Source organism: Homalodisca vitripennis, chromosome 1, assembly GCF_021130785.1.
Source record: "Homalodisca vitripennis isolate AUS2020 chromosome 1, UT_GWSS_2.1, whole genome shotgun sequence".
Taxonomy (NCBI): Eukaryota; Metazoa; Arthropoda; class Insecta; order Hemiptera; family Cicadellidae; genus Homalodisca; species Homalodisca vitripennis.
In genome coordinates this window covers 118,589,433-118,610,938 of record NC_060207.1, presented here as the reverse complement: position 1 = coordinate 118,610,938, position 21,506 = coordinate 118,589,433, and the positions used below count along the sequence as shown (strand labels likewise).

Genomic DNA, 21,506 nt, shown 5'->3' with positions numbered 1-21,506 from the left:
GTCATAGTTAAATCTTTTGCTGAATTTAGAATGTAAAATTAAGTACCGGTTGTTTCTCAGTTTCAAGAGTTGGTTGTAGGAAACCTAAAAATTTGAGAATCATAAAATGTCTGTATAAAACCCCTGTTTTGTTTGTTTCCGTTTTAATCACTTTGTTAATAAATATTTGTATAAATATACTTGATGAATAAATAATTAATTATTAAATAACTATAACAGGCAATTTTAATTTATAGGAGATACCATTAGCTCACTATGAGTTGTGTGCACAGGACGTGGGGTGGATGTGGAGTCATATAATCAAACGAGAAGATGTGTAAAGACGTCACACATCATATTTTGGCAGGGTCGTGTGGGGGTCAGGAATAATTGAGCTCACTATGAGTTGTGTGCACAGGACGTGGGGTGGATGTGGAGTCATATAATCATACGAGAAGATGTGTAAAGACGTCACACATCATATTTTGGCAGGTTCGTGTGGGGGTCAGGAATGATTGAGCTCACTATGAGTTGTGTGCACAGGACGTGGGGTGGATGTGGAGTCATATAATCATCCGAGTAGACGTGTAAAGACGTCACACATCATATTTTGGCAGGGTCGTGTGGGGGTCAGGAATGATTGAGCTCACTATGAGTTGTGTGCACAGGACGTGGGGTGGATGTGGAGTCATATAATCATCCGAGTAGACGTGTAAAGACGTCACACATCATATTTTGGCAGGGACGGTTGTGGGTCAGGAATGATTGAGCTCACTATGAGTTGTGTGCACAGGACGTGGGGTGGATGTGGAGTCATATAATCATCCGAGTAGACGTGTAAAGACGTCACACATCATATTTTGGCAGGGTCGTGTGGGGGTCAGGAATGATTGAGCTCACTATGAATTGTGTGCACAGGACGTGGGGTGGATGTGGAGTCATATAATCATCCGAGTAGACGTGTAAAGACGTCACACATCATATTTTGGCAGGGTTGTGTGGGGGTCAGGAATGATTGAGCTCAAGTCTCGTCGGAGTCAGTTGCGTTTCCAAATTAGTCTTCCATATACATAGACATGAAAGCGGATCTGAGCCTTTGCAAGGGAGTGAAAGACATAAATACTGTCATGCAAATACCCACGAGGTTATGAGCTATTTGCACTTTGCACCCATCGAATAGTTTATACACTCCCCGAGGCGAGCTTGCGTTCACTCCAATTTCTAATAGTATATTCAGACTGTAGAATTGCATAGGTGTTCATATATTAAACACGTAATACTTTTTTAGTAATTAGTCCCTTAATATTTCGGAATTTGCCGTAATCAAACACGATTTAAAAAATACTTGAATTAACAAATTTAAAATGGAATAAACGTTTTTATTAACCGATACGTGTGTCAGCGATTGTATACCTTGATTAAGATGATGTTAAATTCACAATCCTACTATAAAATATGAATAGATAAGTAAAATCCATAAGAATATATAATTGTCTAGTTTGCGTACACATTACCTAAGTATGCAGTCTCTTGAGGCAAAGCCATTATATTTTTTAATTTTCGATTTTGTCTAGTTTTATTTCCTTTAAAAAACTATAAATGCTTGTAGTTTTTATTTAATTTACACCAGATAGTTAACTTAGAAAAATAATCAATCCAAAATAATTTGATATTGCGAACAATAGTTCAAATTAAACGTTAATTTTGATTTCAGTGTAGGCTATTATTATTATTATTATGCATAAAATTATTTAAGTTGCAAGACACACGCGTCACTTTCCGTTACAACACGTGACCTCAAAATTGACATTTTATTTATACCTTTTTAGCAGTTTCCTGGAATGTTCACACTATCAAATAAAAACGATGACTGCACTTGTTCAAGCTGGCATGCTCTACGAGAGTAGTTGGAGTGCTGTATACGACCAGATTACCACGTAACCCAATTTTAAGTTTGCGTTTGCAACCTTCTCAGGATAAGAGTTAACATTTACTAATCGTTAATTAAGCACTGAGCGACATTAATATCAAATAATGCTTATCCCACACAGTAAAAGATTTCTAAAAGAGTGTAACACACTACATTTTTGGATTTTTATCTCTGTGCAATAATAAAAATGCCTCCTTCGTCCAGAGTCAAATAGTCGAGCCTTATTTTTGGTAATAACAATTTGGCTTAATAATAATAATAACAAGTCATTGGACAATTAACAAATATTATCTTAGTTCCGATTCCACGAAACTAATTTTTTATAGGGTTGCCTAATGATAAACCTTCCGTTTCTAAAACATTCGTCCCAAAAATAAAAAATAATATTGGAAAATCGTGATTCTTTAGGTTTTTGCGGGGCTTGTCCTTTTACGAGTAGAAAATGAAAAGTTATTTTCTGAGATTCTAGTCTACAACATTCGTAAATCCAAAACCTGGCTACATCGTTTCCATTAAATGTAAATATAACTTGAAAGTGCGTGATATAAGAGTTAAGTACGGTACTTCAAGAAATTTAGAAATAATTAGAATATTGTATAAGCCGGTATTTGTTCAGTGTAATGGTGAAGTCCCAAGTGATGAAATAGTTTTAACTAACTGTCCCATTCACTTCTAGTATGAACGCACAAGTAAGTACACATTCCTGGCGCACAGAGACGTTGCGTTGTTTAGATTACAATCAGTACTTAAAAACAATCTACCCAAATCCTTACATTTTGTTTACGGCATCAAAAATTAATACTGATTTCGCTGGGAAGAATATAAAGAAATCGAACATTAATAACGTGGAAATTAATGTTAAAATGCTATTGATTATAATAGTATATTTTGCAATAATTTATGTACAACCATAACCGATTTTATGCACACTAATGTCGCGCTGAGAGTGAGGTTATGGTATTGTGCTGTCAGAGTATAAGTACCTGCATGAAACAACAAACTCAGCTTCCAACCCAATAGCGGCAGGCACGAGTATCGACCATGCCCCTTGCCGTGCCGTGCCCCACCGCGCCGTGCCCCACCGCCGCTACCTGCTAGCTACTGCCACTAACGGATCCTGTAATCAGATTATCTAGTGACGTCTGTACTAAAATACTTTCGACGCGAGACACGCTGCAACTGCATTTCCGAGACACTAACCTTGTTATTCCCCTTCAAGACGTTACCTACAAGCAAGATCATATTTACCTAACTACGAAAGGAAGTCAGTTTTTATCACTGTACGACACGGGTGTCAAACAAGTAGGACGCATGTTTTTTTTAATGACAGACTGGATTGATTCAATAATTGACTTCTGTTTAACAAGCTATATGTATTTATTTAGAATTTATTATTTTTATAGAAAATAAGAGGTCTTCAATTCACGGGATATTCTGTCTAGGTATGAACGATTCGTACAATTGTGACCAATAAAACGAGTTTAAAACTTCATAAAAACGTTTTCAAGATATACAAAAGCATCACATCCAGAAATATACTTTGTACGTACGTTGGTATGTTTTGTAAGAAAAAACTATATATTTAGTTTTGTATTAAAATAAAATACCATGTAAGCTGATTGTTACAAAAATGGTTCTTGTAGGAAGAGAGAAATATTGAGTTAATTTTTTCGGTTCTAAAATGGAGTTAGGACAGTAAATACAAGAATACAGATTAAACTAGATTTTTCTTTTACATTATATGTGTCACTTGTGAGTTTGAAAATTAGCGCCTTACGTTGTTAAAATACGAAAAACTATACGAAAATCAAAGATTTTCTGAATGTGTTTTCTATTAAAAAAAAAAAAAAAAAAAAAAAAAAATATAGGATTACTGTTGGAATATTTGAGAACTTGATTTTAGCGATGGTTTCCTAACAATCTGGGCTTGAGGTTTGACATTTTCAATTTATCAACCATTGGGCATCAAGTTTTCAATTAGAACGGGTTACTAAATTTTGCAATGTAAATGCTGACAATTTCAGAAAGCCATAAACGATTTTAATTGCTACGTCTTTGTAATCTTTCATGGCTTCTGTAGTAACAGTTTTGAATAATTTCGCATTTTAGCCATAGAAATCTGCGAACATTTACGAAACTGCAGATAATGAACTTTATGAACTAAAAGACGTTAGTTACATAACACTGTTTCATAAATTGTGCATACACATTTATAGATTACTTAAATTATCTATTTTACTGTAATTACTCAATAAAAAACTTGTTTGGGTCTCTAGACTTGAGTGTTACAATTGACACTAAATTTCTGTTACGAAAGAAAATTATAATTAAAGAACAAGATGTACCTAGAAGGATGCACTGGAAGATTTCAGCGGCTTAACAATGTGGCCAAGAGCGAAATCTCTATGGCTCGGACTATGCATAACATTGTAGAACTTCTTTGGTTAAGAATGGTTGTGGCGAGGTACACCTCGTTGACTCAACACACATTCTTCATCCTTATGGCACTTACAATACTTATGTTGGCAAACCGGCGTGGCTTCTCAATTTAACAATTAATAATTCATTGATGTGTTCAAAATGTTTTTAATTTGTAATTAGTTGGTTATGTCATACATTGAAAATTGATTTCATAGGAATACATTTCATTGTTCACCATAAAACTCTCAAAATCTATACGTGACAAACAGCAGGAAGCTTCGAATAGAGAGGAACGCGAGAGGATGGCACGTCGACAAACAAGCAAACATTGAAACATCTCTCACAGCCGTGATTGCTACAGCACTGTATAAGGTAGTAACTTTGCATTCCAGACGAATCGTACTGCAACATATAGCAAGTTTAAACTATTGCTTTTGTAGAATGAAATTAACTTACTAATACAATACAACGCCTGAATTTGTTAAAATTATTTTAGCCAATCAAACTGCAAATTTCCAATATGATGTTTAGAAAATAATGTTTAAACTCAATGAAGTATCCGAACTCTTTTGGAAAAACGACCCTATTTATGCAGAGCATAATATACTACTATAAACATTGAAGTGACCCGCATCAAAGTTCCATATTTGTATTTTAAATATTGACTAAACCAAATGCGGTTACTTAAAAGAGACCCGGGACTCGAGAGTGCAGGTGAAGAAATACTGCAGTATTTGTTTGAGCCAAGGTCAGGAACTCGGGTGGATTTTTGCCCTGCTTTTCTGAAAGGATGAGAAAATATTTTCATTTGGCAAAAAGGCACACAGTTGGCCGCAGTCCTTGTGGCTTTGTCGGTCACGTACTAGGAAGGAACAAACAGGCAGCGATCCAGAATGGAGGGAAACAAAAATAAACAACAAACTAGTCGAGAAGCCAGAACTAATATAATTCACGCTGGCAACACGTGAGGCCTTGCGCATGCGCTCGGTGCGTGAAAGGACTGAACAGCTGTTACAATAGATAGACAATCAGCTGATCTGTAATGTAATCTACAGTACAGTAGTGCCAACCGCTAGCCTTCTAGAGGAGAAAAAAGACAGAATGTCCGGCATGTTCAATCAGCTTCCAGTATTTCCTTCTAAGAAAATGGATTAACAAGTTCAGTAGATTGTCCTACATGCTTGTTTTATAAAAGAATCATATTATCGAAAAGGAAATAAGTTTCTTGGTACGCCTTCGTGTTGTTGTAATCTAACCCAAGTACTAGGAGGCCGCGAGTTCGGGAGGTTTGATTACGCTATCATGTTGTATCTACGGGTATTGTCATGTGACCTGGCCTGTACTAAAAGACCGGCTTTTCGGTAATAATAATTTTGATAGTCAATCGGACTCAGTCAATCAGCAAACACAATCAGATAAATAAATGTGTACACAAGAAATTACATAATAAAACGACTACATATAGCACCACAATTTATTATACAATTATAATCGATCATGCCTTGACATCGAAGGAACAAATAAATAGAAGTACGTATAGTGAACTTGCCGAGTTGGTGTGACACAATCTAAAAACGAACCTCAGACCGTTTGGACTCAATAGTTTTATTTTTTCTCTGAAGCTGCCAGTGTCAATTTAAAAAGCCTTGAATAGAATTAGCTTTACATTTATATTTTTTTAAATAATTTTTGTATGACACTATTTGAAAATATTCTTGTTTTATCCATTAAAAAAAAAAAAAAAAAATACAAATAAAGTCGAACACAGAAGAAGTAGGTACGGAGACACAATTTGACACAATTTACTATCTGATTTGGCATTTATTCTGTATTCTATACGTAATATTTAAATATGTTTATCTGTAAATATAAACATTGTTGATCTCCGCATACCATAATACATAATCGACCTTTTATTATCATAAATATTTCATACAATCGATTTCCGGTTTCAATTATCGTTTTCAAATTACTATCATCAATACCTACAATTTCTCATGGAATGATGAAAAACTTGTTATATATTTTCTTATCCTCAGAGAACATATCTTATAAGGATATTTTATTTGATTTAGAAAGAATCTAAATAACCGAAACTTAATACATTATTACCTTATAAGTTAATACTTATTTTCAATATAGGCTACATACAAAAGGTGATATAACTGAAAACCAATCCACGTGTACATTACTGTCTAATGTTTCAAATTACAAATTTTAAATTATATTAACATCAAAGTAGCAGCGATGAGATAAGCCAACGGCGACGTTGAAGATGTTAAGTGTTCTTTGTAAACATATATTACACTTATAGTTTTAAAGCATAGAGTAAGCTTAAGAGAAACGACAAATTGTTTAAACTGTTTTTTGCAATCACTGTTAAACATAGACTTTACTATCCAGATAATACAATTCAAATTTGACGTAAAAATTCACCTTTAACTGCAATATTTATTTAATATAAACCATGCTCACGCTTGATCAGAAGAGTAATGCAGATATCATAATTACTATCTTACGTTGGCTACAAATATAAAGAATGTTATAAAATCAACCTTAGTTGTTTTTTTTTGACAGAAGTATGGTTCTCAAAACTCCGTGTGTACATATTCTCTCGATCGAGACAACAAAGCAAGCTCAATCGTGGCATCGGAGATATAACTAATTTAATCTAAAATTTATTATAGTAAAAAAAAAAATTTACTAAGTAATATAAGGACTTCGGTTCTTAAGATTTGCGTGCGAAGCCGTGGGTAACAGCTAGATAAGGCAGAATATGGTACATACCTATAATACGCCCAAGAGGCTCACGATGGAACGACTATCAATTATCTCAGCAATGTTTAGAATGTGATAGAAAAAGAATAAGTGAATATAGTGTACTGTTTTCAACGGGAAATTGCGTGCGAAGCCGCGGGCAACTTTTGCAAAAAATTATTGAAATAGCATATATATATATATATATCTATATATATAAAAATGAATGTTTGTATGTTTGTCCTTTATGGAATCGTGAACTATTGGACCGATCATGATGAAAATTTGTACGTATATGTATTTTTCCACGGAGAAGGTTTATAAGCTATGCCCATCCCTTTCCCGATTCAGGATTCCGCCCCACTGGTTACAGAAATACCCATAAGAAATGCATTGCAGCAAACATATGTTAACGTCTTTTAAAATTTTTAATCAGCTGTTCTTTGTAAACATATATTACACTTATAGTTTTAAAGCATAGAGTAAGCTTAAGAGAAACGACAAATTTTGTTTAAACTGTTTTTGCAATCACTGTTAAACATAGACTTTACTATCCAGATAATACAATTCAAATTTGACGTAAAAATTCACCTTTAACTGCAATATTTATTTAATATAAACCATGCTCATGCTTGATCAGAAGAGTAATGCAGATATCATAATTACTATCTTACGTTGGCTACAAATATAAAGAATGTTATAAAATCAACCTTAGTTGTTTTTTTTTGACAGAAGTATGGTTCTCAAAACTCCGTGTGTACATATTCTCTCGATCGAGACAACAAAGCAAGCTCAATCGTGGCATCGGAGATATAACTAATTTAATCTAAAATTTATTATAGTAAAAAAAAAAATTTACTAAGTAATATAAGGACTTCGGTTCTTAAGATTTGCGTGCGAAGCCGTGGGTAACAGCTAGATAGAGGCAGGAATATGGTACATACCTTCATAATACGCCCAAGAGGCTCACGATGGAACGACTATCAATTATCTCAGCAATGTTTAGAATGTGATAGAAAAAGAATAAGTGAATATAGTGTACTGTTTTCAACGGGAAATTGCGTGCGAAGCCGCGGGCAACTTTTGCAAAAAATTATTGAAATGCGCAGCAAAGCGCGCCGGGCCCGCTAGTATATATATATATATATATATATATATATGAATGATTGTGTGTTTGTCCTTTATGGAATCGTAAACTATATGACCGATCATTATGAAAATTAATATGTATATGTATTTTTCCACGGAGAAGGTTTATAAGCTATGCCCATTGATGTAAGTCGCCACCAGGCAGCGTTGCAAAAGATAAAAATTTTCAAAGCTCCTGCACATTATAAACTGCAATTACGAGACAGTAACGTATAATAGCCTAACACTGTTTGAAGGGGCTAAGTTATTATGTATATTTGTCTTTAAAATAAATTTCTGGATGAACTTAAAGCTTGAGTGTTAGACCACTTTAGAATAAAGTACCTACATATACGGGTACATTGAATATAAAGATACACTTTTTACAGATTTTGTTGATCGTGGCAACAAGGCAAACTCTAAATCGGCGTTGGAAATTCACTTGAACCAGAAATGCTCATGCACGGGCCAAGCTCACGAAATAGTGCGAAGCCACGGGAACAAGCTAGTATACTATAAAAGAAACATTTATATCACTTAATGTTAATTATATTACTTATACTTAACATACATTTTTATTTTGTTTCTTTCCTAACACTTAAGAGCATGGGGTAATAATAGTTCATCTAAGATTCACAACTGACCATTTTGAACCGAAAAAGAAACAAAAACAAACCCCAACTCTGTTAAAAAATATGTAAGTTCCTTACTTTCTCTGTGCACAATTGATGCAATTAAAATTATGAATTTTAAATTTAAGCTGAAAGAAAGTGAAGGCAATCTCCACATAAAACTATTAAATAATTCGAATAAAATGCTTCTGATTGTGTTGTATATAATTAATATACCAATAAGTGTTATGTTCAATGTTACAAATTATTAAGAGCCAGAACTCAGCTCTATTTTAGAATAAGCTCAATTGATTCTAGGATTAAACGGTCAAATTTTAAGATACAATAAACCCCTAACATGTTTACATTGGTCTTAGGAGTACCCATGATGGCGGGACGAACGAGAAAATCTCAAAATAAACGAATTTGTAAACAAACTAAGTACACTCATGACATTATTTATCTTGTGACTTAGTACCACATGTGATGAAGCTACTTGTTTGGAGTAATTAGTAAGACTTTGGGTCTTTCGATATTCCGTCATATAGTTTTATTCATTGTCCTAAAAGGATGCCGTTTGATAATTGTTCAACCCTAAATACAAAAAATTACATCTTCACTTAATACTGGGACAAGACCTCTGTATTTCAGCTTTGTGTCCTGTTTACAATGTTTTTTTACATCTGTTGGATGGAAATGGGGAAAAAAACTTCAATTGCTTGATTAAAATATCCGCAAAGCTAATGGCTGATTTCTATAAACTACTAGCAGTTTTTTTTCTTCCTTACGAGTTTTTCAACAGAGGCGTCGGTAGCAACCTAATGTCGATGTCAAACACATTGCCAGCAGTGGAGGTTAATAATGTCTTAATGGGATAAACAATCCTCATATCCGCACTCCATCCGCCTTCTTGAACCATATCCGGAAACAAGTTGGGTACCACAGGGATATCATCAGATAACCTTTTGTTGTTTGTGAAATGTCCCTGAGACCCACTTCACTCATACTACCCTACCGAAACTAGAGCCTGCTGTAACCAGTAGAGTTGAAGGAGAAGCTTACGTATAGTATCCGGACCAGACAAGACCAGGACCGGTTTGAGGTAGACCTGATAACGACAGGTCGTTTCGGAAGCTTCACGAATTGGCGACCACCCCTGGTGGAGGTTCCACGATAACAGTGAACATTACTGTATACTCGGACTTCCTTAGCGAAAGATCAGATCATGAACAGATGCCAAAGGTGAAGAATAAGACATCAACGGACAAGAAAATCACAGTCTAAACCTAAGGTCACACTCTTTATCCTTCAGAGGTGGCACCAACTTCCCTACATGGACGGTTTATCATTTCCGAAGACCATCCTGCCTAGCTGCTTAGCCATTTTATTAGCTTATGAGCCATCCGTTTCAATCTAGTTTTTAATTATTTCTTATAAATATTATTATAACATCATATCCAACTTGATGTTAAGTGTGAAATGGCTTTTGAAAGGAATATTATTATTTTATTTCAAAAATATAGTAACTATATTATTAAATGGAGTTATTTTCATAAATAAGATTAAATCTTTGCATAAATTGTATTGGATTTAAATTTTTATTATTTCATTTAATCTGTCACATAATGCACTCCTCGTTTAAAATAAATGGTACATTTGTGCTCTACCCATCTATTTTAGGCAAAGAAACAAAATAACAAAACTACTTAAAAAATTAAATTAATTCATGAACACTGCTTTAAGTTTTTTTAATGTCCTCTTGAGAGAAGATAAGGGGTGGTTTATCGACCTTGTAAATACATTAAGTACGGCCTCTGTAGAGAAAGAGTAAACAATGAAGGAATAAACTCCCTTAGCTGTCAAGTCAGGCTACATTGGTCGGAAACTTTTCTTTAGAATAATTGAAGAACTCCGCTCGGCTTTGTTAAGGAGAGGAAACAAGAAACCGACTTTCATTACAGTTGCACCGGTGTAATGCCTGTTGTAATAAGTACAATACACCTCATATATATATATATATATATATATATATATATATATATATATATATATATATATACAGGGTGAGTTTTTTAAAGTGATCCAATAGCTAACTTTTTAATTACACGACTTAGCACCACACTTTAAATTTGGAACTTGCTCAATTTTAAGTTTCACTCAGGGATACACTTTCAAATTTTTTGAAGATGGCCGCCATTTTCCAATATGGCGGTCAACTTTAAAATCTCTTATGGAACACCCTGTATTTTATGTTGTTTTTAGATTCTACTCAACAAAATAATACATTTTTGCTTTTGAGAGTTTTTCAATATCTCTAATGGTTCAGGAGCTACGTGGACTGGAAGTTTTCAAAATTTTTGCCAATATGGCGGCCAACTTTAAAATATTTGATGGAACACCCTGTATTTTATGTTGTTTTTATATTCTACACTACAAAATAAGACATTTTTGCATTTTAGAGTTTTTCTGTATCTCTAATGGTTCAGGAGCTACGTGGACTGCAAGTTTTCGGATTTTTTCGGACTGATGATAAAAACTTGCAGTCCACGTAGCTCCTGAACCATTAGAGATATAGAAAAACTCTAAAATGCAAAAATGTCTTATTTTGTAGTGTAGAATATAAAAACAACATAAAATACAGGGTGTTCCATCAAATATTTTAAAGTTGGCCGCCATATTGGCAAAAATTTTGAAAACTTCCAGTCCACGTAGCTCCTGAACCATTAGAGATATTGAAAAACTCTCAAAAGCAAAAATGTATTATTTTGTTGAGTAGAATCTAAAAACAACATAAAATACAGGGTGTTCCATAAGAGATTTTAAAGTTGACCGCCATATTGGAAAATGGCGGCCATCTTCAAAAAATTTGAAAGTGTATCCCTGAGTGAAACTTAAAATTGAGCAAGTTCCAAATTTAAAGTGTGGTGCTAAGTCGTGTAATTAAAAAGTTAGCTATTGGATCACTTTAAAAAACTCACCCTGTATATATATATATATATATATATATATATATATATATATATATATATATATATATATATAAATCGGCAGGTATTATCACCTTATCAAGATATTAACACTTCTTGGGGAATTTCATTTATGAATTAGGTGCATAAACATTATCAGTAATAGTACATTTTTTAAATATCATATGTGTATGAAGTATCATTCAAAATTAACAGCAGAGGCTTCTTGATACATTTCAAAGTTTAAAGCTATATAAAACTTTCACAAAAAATAAAATTATTTTTATGTATTATGCATTAGGTTTTTGACAGTTGTGTTAAATCTTTTTATTTGGTTTTTTTAAGAGTAAAAGTTTGTAAAGCTGTTCCATGAATTCTTCCGCTGGAAGGGGACTTAAAAACGTGTCTATTAATACTTTAAATGTGAAATTTGGGGTATATCTTTTTTTCATCATGAACCTATGGTTTTTAGTAGAACATCATGATATCAGGGGGGGTTTTAGTTGGCATGAAGGATTAGAAATGTAAGTTCCATTAATATATAGGGGTAGCGTGGGTAAACACCGCCACTATTTCTTAATCTCTTTTATGTACACACATTTGGATATGTCATATTATTTTAAATTATATCCCAATTTCTAATCTTTTAAGTTGGTTACAAGTTTTTTTAGATTTCATATATATATATATATATATATATAAAACATAAATATATATAAATCCTAAACCTAAAAAACTTACCATCACGATACTTACACAAGACCGTCAGGGCACTTGTAAGTACTGAATTAAGCCCTTTCCATCATTAGAATATGATTAAACCTTGTGTAATCTGTAGGTATTAGTTGTACAAGAATATCTTCATCGTTATTTTGCTATGAAGTTGGGTTTAAGGTGGTTATATATATATATATAAATATTTGACCATTTCTAATGTCTTTCTTTAAGTTAATGTCAAGATTTGACAATTATTCTGTATTTCAATACACATAAGGTGAAATTGAGATAAGCAAGACTCGGCCGCCAAATAAGTAAAGTCTATTTCAGACTTTAAATTTTTGAACTATCTTTGACCAAAAGAACACACGTTCTTTTTCCTATTTGTTAAACAGCAGATTTTTATTTCCGATGTTTTAAATTCCTTATTTAACACTCAAAATTTGTTATAAATATATGGCACTTGTTATCTCCTTAACAGAGGTATTCTTAGGCATAGTGAGCCCCACTTGCCCATCCAGTTACTACGGCCCTGGCCTACCGTGGTCTCAACAATTTACTCTCTCTCTCGCCGACCTTGAATATTGATCACCTCTCCTCCAATGTTTACCTGCCTTAGTGTTTGTCAACTGAGTCTGCCCGGCCCGCTGCTACGAGTAAAAATACTCTTCCTAGAGGCATAAATGTGCTGGACAGTCGCAACGGCGAACTGTAGGTTCATTGGGCAAAACTTTCATTACTACGTAACGTTCTTTTTCATTATAGCAAAATCGATAGGTTTACATATTTCCTGACTTCCTGTAGTTATCATATTCCTAATAATGTATTGAAATCGGTTTCATTTAAAGAAAAAAAAATGCTATACCGTAAATGCAATTTATTGATGTATTAAATTCCATAAGATCCAAAATGGATTTTTTTTAAACCGATCCATTAGTAGGAAGTCATTTACGATGGATCAAATTAATAAACCTCGATTGTTTACAAGTACAGGCACCACCTCAGGTATAATTATTATGTATGACGAACAACCAGCAAGATGCAACTTACACACTCGACGCTGAAAACTAAATAAAGGAGTAGTTCAAATGACTATGAAATTAAACTACGTTCTAATATTTGTATTTAACTTATACTGTATGTCTTGGCTGAACGATAGATGTCTCAAAGTAACTTGGCAATCGCCACAGGTCAGGTCAGCGATCCGAGCGGGTTTAGTTGTTTATCTAATCGGTTCTAGTAACACCGATGCACTCGAAACTAGATAACAGACGAGGTCAACAGATTAACCACCGACTCGCCAGTTGAGATGGTTTACTGTTAGCAACGTCTAGAGTTGTTTGGTCGCTTCGAAGCGAAACATGTAATGGTAATTGAAAGTAATTTACCTGATAACTCGGCGCGTGATGATTCTGAGCGCGGGCAACATCGGTACTGCTATCTCCCCTCCCCGACTTGTGACCTTGACCTTGGCCGCAGACTGTCACCGACCAACTGTTAGTATCGCCATTCTGCCGCGAGACAGCGTTTCATACGTACAGCGAAACTGACCGGTGAAAAGTAAGACTGACCGTCTCCCTGATTCTCTTCCGCCACAGCACAGGGCGTTTCGCGGTCACAGTTGTCGCGGAGGGGAGAACTATTTTGGACTCCAGGTTTCGAAGTTGGGTTCCTTCCAAATCGTTAGCCAAATCTGTCAATATTTCGGTTGCTAAGGCAAACCAAACTGACAAAAAGATTATCCTAGTGCAGGTGCATACATCCACTTGACATGTCTGCTTCACTAAAAACAGTCAGGAGGAAAAATACAAGAGGTAACTACTCTTATGTTATCTCAGTGACAAATCAAACACAGAGATAAGTGCTGATCTAAAGTGGTTGTTCTGGTTTGTTTACACTTGTAAAGACAAAGCTCTACAACATAAAGAAGGATCATAAGTACATATTGTTGTTTTTGAGAATATCTTTGAACAATAGTTCTCAAGATCAAATAAAAAAAGGATGGCCAACAATAATGATCCACTTGTGGACAATCACTGATCTCGGATCTCAGTCGGATACGCTTTCAAGTTATTCTGATAATGAATAAGACAATATAACCGGAAGTAATCCACCTCTATATACATAATTTAACTTTTCTGAAATTTGATTGTTGTTGGCAAAATCTTGATTTCTTAAATAATTTTTCATACACATACCATAAATTAGGCATTTTGTCTCTTTGACATTAAACTATTTATTTTGTCTGTAACATGACCAACTAGGACTGATACGAGTATAAAAGTAACTCAAATTACAGAATCTATAACATTAATCTTTTCCATTTTAAAAATAATGTTCTGTTTATTGGTCGTCATTTATTATAAGCCAATTAAAGGAAATTGAAAACGTTTATGTTATAAATATATTTACGGTCACACTCGTAATTTTATTACTTATTCGCTTATAGTTCTGCATGAAGGTTCTTGAAGCAATATTTGTATAGTAGATTCTTATGCGACCAGATGTGGGAATTTGTAGATTGGTAAGGGTATATATATAATCCTTCATGACCGCTCTCCAGATCGAGTAAAGTAGACGATATTGTCCATTTTAAAAGAGCTAGAACAAGCTGTGTTTGTCGACAATCTCTTGGCATACGAATGCGACAGTAAACCTTTTATAAATGTTCACATATAAGTAGTGTGGCCTATGTGAGTGTTTGGCAAAGTTGTAACCTTTGCCCTCTTAACACCCCTTGACTCTTGAATACAGGCAAACATGACCACAATACATTAAAGCTCACAAAGGATGTACAGCTTTATTCAGTGTTTCCTAGGTATTTTCATCAAGGGGAATTACCTGCACTGTCAACAAATTCGTTTTCTGGTTAAACAATAAACAAGCACCATGGATTATTAAATTTGTCGTCTGCTTCTACTCAAGCCTTGTCTTCTACGAATTTTTAAATTGGAAAATATCAGAAACAAAAATAAATTGTTCTCTATTTATTTGTAACAGAGAAATGTTTTTTATTAAACAACCGATGTTTCCTAATAGCAGTGAAACAGATCGATCTGATGGTGTCCGTTTGTATTAGTGAACCTTTTCAACACTTTCGAATTTGGAACATTGAAATCTTACAATATCTTTATTCTTGGGTGTTCTGTAAGGGTTGTTTTACTGTACACTCCAAACGCCTAACTATTTGTTCCAATATTCCCAATAAACATATCACAACTTTAACCAAGTTGTTATCTGGTTTTTGTTTCTTTATACCTATTTCCAGCTTTGAACTCAAGACGGCGAAACTTATAAGGAAAAAGAGGATTCTGAAGAATCGGTTATGATTAGACTGTTCAACCGATATCTACTGTCAAACAACCTTATTCTAGTTGTAGAAGTAACAACATCTAAAAGCCTAATATATCTTATTCACTAAATACCGTGGCAAACACGACCAACAAATATTATGATAGCAGTTACCCGCGGCTTCGCACACAATTTCGTAGTACTTTTGTGTACACAGTAAATTGTACTTCCTTGTTGCCACGGTCAAGAAAATACATCAACAAGTTTATATTTATGGCTTGTAATATAATTTGTTCTTAGTATGTTTTGCTCCATGTTTGATTTTGCCTTGTTTCCAGATCAAGAAAATATATATTACAGTTCCGAGAAACCTACTTCTGTCAAAAGCGAACTAAGATGTGTTTATCATTAGTCTTTATATTTATAAAGTAAAAGTAAATTAACAATGACACTAGGCGTTTGTTTTTTATAAACTTAAAACCACTGTTAATATTTTAGAACATTTAGAGCTGAAATTGGTACATTAGTTCAAAAGCACAGTCTAGCGAACTTTCATCCAGTTTTGAACATTCATAAATCTGTCCTATTTCAAAGGGAGTCTTCGGGGTCAAATTCTGACCATCTTATGTTTTAGGAAATTTTCTAAGGTAGATTAGTACTTAGCCTACCTAATAGCTGAAATCTAAAACGTTGTGAAAAGAATAGTTATTCCTTATAGGATGTACTATAAATATAAACAAATTTAAAATAATAAACAATGTTTAGACAGAACAGTTAATTACACTAGATATGCTCTTTTAATTCATATTTCACAACTTTAGAGACCAAGATGGGATATTTCGCTGCTTTAAAGACCAGTGGGGGTAGCCCAGAGAGATTTTCGAAATAAGAATAGGCTTACAGTCATCCCTAGGACAGTATGTCTATGTAAAATTTCATTACAATCGGTTGAATAGTTTACGTGTGAATGTAAACCAAACAAACAAAGGCACGCTCGCATACTATATAATATTTTAGGATATAGCACAAAAGTACAGTTTCTAAAAGTTCTGCACAACGCCAGCCACTCAGGTACGAACACACGAAGTAACTGCTTGTGTTCTCGGAGCAAGGCCATCGTCGCGAGCAAGAACACAACCAATGATATCAATCTGGTGAAAGAAGGGAAGAAAGTAACGCACACAATCACGCATGGTAAATCCCGGGTGCCTTGATCAGGACGTAATTATTATTGTTCTGGAAGTTTATGAGTTGTGTCGACAAAATACGAATTATTGTAAATAATGGTTACATTCTAATTAACTATACAATATAAAGAATTGTTCTAGTCACTATAATATTGCTGTCTAGTAAAACGCAATAAGCGAGTATACACTAATAAGATTTAGTACTATTGATTTAGGGTAGTGTCAAAGAGTTTATACCGTGAGAATAGATCTACCCCGGCCCCGGGGTGTGGGGCTTTGACGTGTTTACGAGTGGGCCAGACGCGCCCACAGCTGGCGGGCCAGACCATCAGCTGCGTCAACTAGGGAGAGCTTGTCGACCGGTTTAGAACCCTGCCCTGCCCCAACCCTAGCTCACACCAGGGACGTAGTCGTAAAGTGGGGTTATGGAGATATAACGCCCTTCCCAACATTTCATAAATTATACAAAACAGATGTTATCATTCACAATTTGTCCACGCGTGTGATGTATATTGGACATGGGTAGTATGGATATAAAAATGGTTTTTAATTTCTTACTATAATACAAACACTCGTGAGAAAAATCTCTGAATTCGAAATGGTATAAGAGCAAAAAGTAAAATGATAGAGGAATTGTTCACAGCTTAAAAAGTTGTTACGGTCGGATAAATACAGTAATATTAGTAATTACTGCTCTTTACCTCTAATATGGCGTTTATGTTAAGGTTTATATGCATTTAAATTATAAAAAAAGTTCTTTTTATGTTGAGATTCATACAACACACAATCTGTTGGTAATTAAAAGTAGTTTCAACCATTCAAACTTGTTTTTTATTTATCACAAAAACTATATAATTTGACATAATTGGCAAAATGGTCACGCGTGGCCTATATAAAGGAATAGCTACTTAAGTATATGCCATTTACTGGATAATTAGTGTTAAAAGTTAATATATCACCAACCCCCTCCCCCCCGACCAGTACGTCTGGCTACACTACTGACACACACAAATATTTAGTGGTGACGTTAATCACACGGGCCTCATGCCCCAGGTAATCTGTGCTGTCATGGGGCTCCCATAAGCAACGTTACGTTGGAGAGATAAACAGTTAAGTTTGTACTCTTGCTGTCGAGCTTGGAACAGATGAGTTTGTTATCACTTGTTATATCAGAAGAGAACATCACTAATGCACCACTCACAGCGTTACGTCAGTATTATAACCTTTTAAGGCACCCCTTTCACGTTAGAGATAAACAGTTAAGTTTGTACTCTTGCTGTCGAGCTTGGAACAGATGAGTTTGTTATCACTTGTTATATCAGAAGAGAGCATCACTAATGCACCACTCACAGCGTTACGTCAGTATTATAACCTTTTAAGGCACCCCTTTCACGTTAGAGATAAAATCACGTTGTGGTCCTACTTCTCAGACATTTGTAAATATCTTAGTTCACGTTTAATCTACACAAAAGATTACAAGGTTATTTATTGTATTGTTGCATAAAATCACCACTACGTACAGTTTTAGGAAGGACTATTTTAATATATATCTAAGAGATGATCCGGGTGGATGGGGGGGGGGAGGTGGCTATAAATGGAGAACCGACTAAAACATTTATAGAATATAAAACGTAAAGATTACATTAGTGATTAGAACTCCAACACGCATTACTGTGATATTTTACTGATGTATGTCTTCGAGATTCTCGTCCTGTTTCTGAATATTTTAAACATATATTAAAACGAAGAAAGTTTTTTTAAATAAAAAGCCATGTTTAGCTTACATATTTAATGATTTTGTATTATTACTTTATCACTTCCTTTGTTGACAAAAGAAGCAGTTTATAAAGTAAAAGGTTGAAACAGATTAGAAGAGTTGTTTTCAGCGAAACGCGCTAATGTTCAAAACGATTAGGAATTTTCCCAAAACCGATACACCATTACTATTTTTGAAGATCTCGGACTTAGTCATTAGGTTAATGGGTTAGATAGCAACCCAAAATTAGTAACCATTACCTCAGCTTGTAAAAATAGATATGCGGGTGGAACTTCTTAATAGTCATTTAACAGCAATCTCCGCCACTAACAGTGTTAGTGATAAACTTTGCGAAGACCGAGAGTTGAATGGTATTTATAATTATATTTGACCCATTTTCTATTAATACACCGAAAACAATTTGGAATCAAAAGATAATAATTTCATGTTTGCTATTTGCTGAGAAACAATGTTATTTTATAAATATTAATAATTAGTCTTTAAATTTCTTTATGTCCTGCTTGGATCAATCAACTGCCGGACCGACGCAATATATATAGTTATGACTCATAACAACATTGGATGTCGAACCATATTACTAATTATTTTTGTTTACGCAATTGTTAAAAGTTTTATTTTCAAGGGACAGTTTAAAATATACTACGGATTTTGAGTAATGTTTATTGATCTGTTCATAAAGTTAACAAGTTTCCCTGACAAAAAGAACATAATGGGACATACAGGACAGGACTAAAAATCGGCACCTGTAATGTAAGACACATCAAAACATTTATTACAAAAAAAAGAAAAAGCAAATACGATGTTTTATCATTTCAATACAGAACTGGCTGTTTAGCTTTCAGCTCACTTAGGATTTTGTTTCAAAAATCCGTATTTCGTCTAATAGTAAAAGGTAATTTATGTGCATCGTAAGTTACGAGTCGAAAAAATGTTATGTATGTTTTTAGCTCTTTAATAGAATTTAAAGTTATAAACCTGTTTTTTGAAATGGAAAACTATTTCTATATAGTTACAACATTGATGAGGTTTATTTGTTCAATCAAAAAACTAACTAAACCTATTGTGTTATTTAATTTTATTGCGTTTTTGATTAAAAAACCTCGTTTGTATTTTTTTTTTTTTAATGTGCCCGTAAATACTGTAACAAGAATCGGCTACTCTAGATTACCTGGTGAGGATAAGCCGCTTGAAGAGCGGGTTGTAGCATTGCGTGTGTGTGGACATGACATCTAGAGATACATGTACCCAGAATATCTGACTATATAGGCGTGACACCAGGGATCACCTTAACCTAGGCGAGATTAGATCTGCACTGTAGCACAATAGGCTCAGAAATACATACGGGCACAATGGCGGTGGCTTCGGCGAGTAAATGGCGTAGAGCATCTCTTCTGGGATCCCGTAGGGGAAACGTGGAGTCTCAAGAACCATTCGGGGAGTCGGGGGACGGAACTCCGGGACGGGAGGTTCCACCGGGCGAGGACGCACTGCCGTCTTCAGCAGCCGAGAGGGCACCTTCCTTAGGTGCCTAGAGTTCATTAGAGGTTCCGTGATAGGGTCTAGGAAGCACTACCCGGGAAACTGAGTTGGCGAGGTCGGAATAGATCACAAAATAATTTACAAGGGGAACAATCTATTCTAAATATTTAAAAAAGTTCGTGAAAATAATAAAACATATATTTTAGAAAAACCAACCTAGAGAAAATGTTTAAAGTCCGCAGTGTAAAAATTGTACACGAAGTACAAAAATTGTTTATATAATTCTTAAAACCAACAGTTCTTTATGTTCACTTCTTCAAAAATGTCACAGCACAGTTTCTCAGCACTCGACAAAATATTGCTTGCGATCCGACTTTCACTAGTTATACTTATTCGTGCGAACTCGATCACAACGTAACGTGCACTGAACAGCTGTTGAAATTTCGCGGGAATGTATGACGAGCTCTGGTGTTGGCACTGGTTGTCGTGTTGCTAAGTATAAAACAAAGACGTGTAAAGCGAAAATAAGCAGTTGTGGGTGGCTGTGACGAACAGCTGATGGCTACCTACGCTCACGCTCACCGGCAACCGACTGCACTGATGCGGGGACCCTCGTGCTCGATCGAGTAATGGACTTTGGCCCGTGACGAACAACCAAAGAGGAGTGGAGGGCTTCTCCAATCAGGTTTTATCACGCGGAACTATAATTGCTTCTGCGATGAGAGAGTTCAAACTATAAAAGCCTCCCCCCAGAAGATGCCATTAGCTACAACAGTGTAATTAAGACCGGTGATAAGATAGCTACGACCTTTACGAATAGATTGTCTAGACTTGCATAGACATACAGTTATTTGTCTGAGAAATACTTCCAACAATGTATTATTCTACGAAAGAATAAAGTCAAATGTATACACAATTATTCCGAGACAGCAGAATTACAATAAAATGTATTCATACAACAGACCGTAAAAATATCATGATACTTAAAACTGAAAAAATGTGATTATATTAAAATAATATAAATACAAACACGCTTTTCTGAATGAACCTCCTCTTGTTATTTTATTAAATAATTGTTAAACTTTACGTTACTCAATGCTATAAATCGATGGATTTTTAATTGAAACAATATTTATATTTTTAGTACTTACCCACAAAAAAATCAGGGCTTTGAAGATGGAGGGGGTCTAACATTTTTTAAATAAACTTTTATAAAAATACTGTACTAGACATAAAAAACTTAATACTTCCCAAAATAAAAAA

At 34.6% G+C, this 21,506-nt stretch overlaps 1 protein-coding gene across 2 annotated transcripts in view; it reads right to left on the bottom strand.

Annotated features, from left to right (window-relative positions):
* LOC124370385 (nocturnin) overlaps positions 1-20,868 on the bottom strand; it is a 33,620-nt gene extending 12,752 nt beyond the window's left edge. The window contains exon 1 of one of the 2 annotated variants that reach the window (XM_046828672.1): positions 20,107-20,868. In XM_046828672.1, coding sequence (XP_046684628.1) covers positions 20,107-20,303 — 197 coding nt within the window. In that variant the 5' untranslated portion in view covers positions 20,304-20,868. Of the gene's footprint in view, positions 1-13,897; positions 14,055-20,106 lie in introns of those variants that run through there. The other variant, XM_046828677.1, reaches the window with a different exon arrangement.
* Between the last annotated feature and the right edge of the window lie 638 nt (positions 20,869-21,506).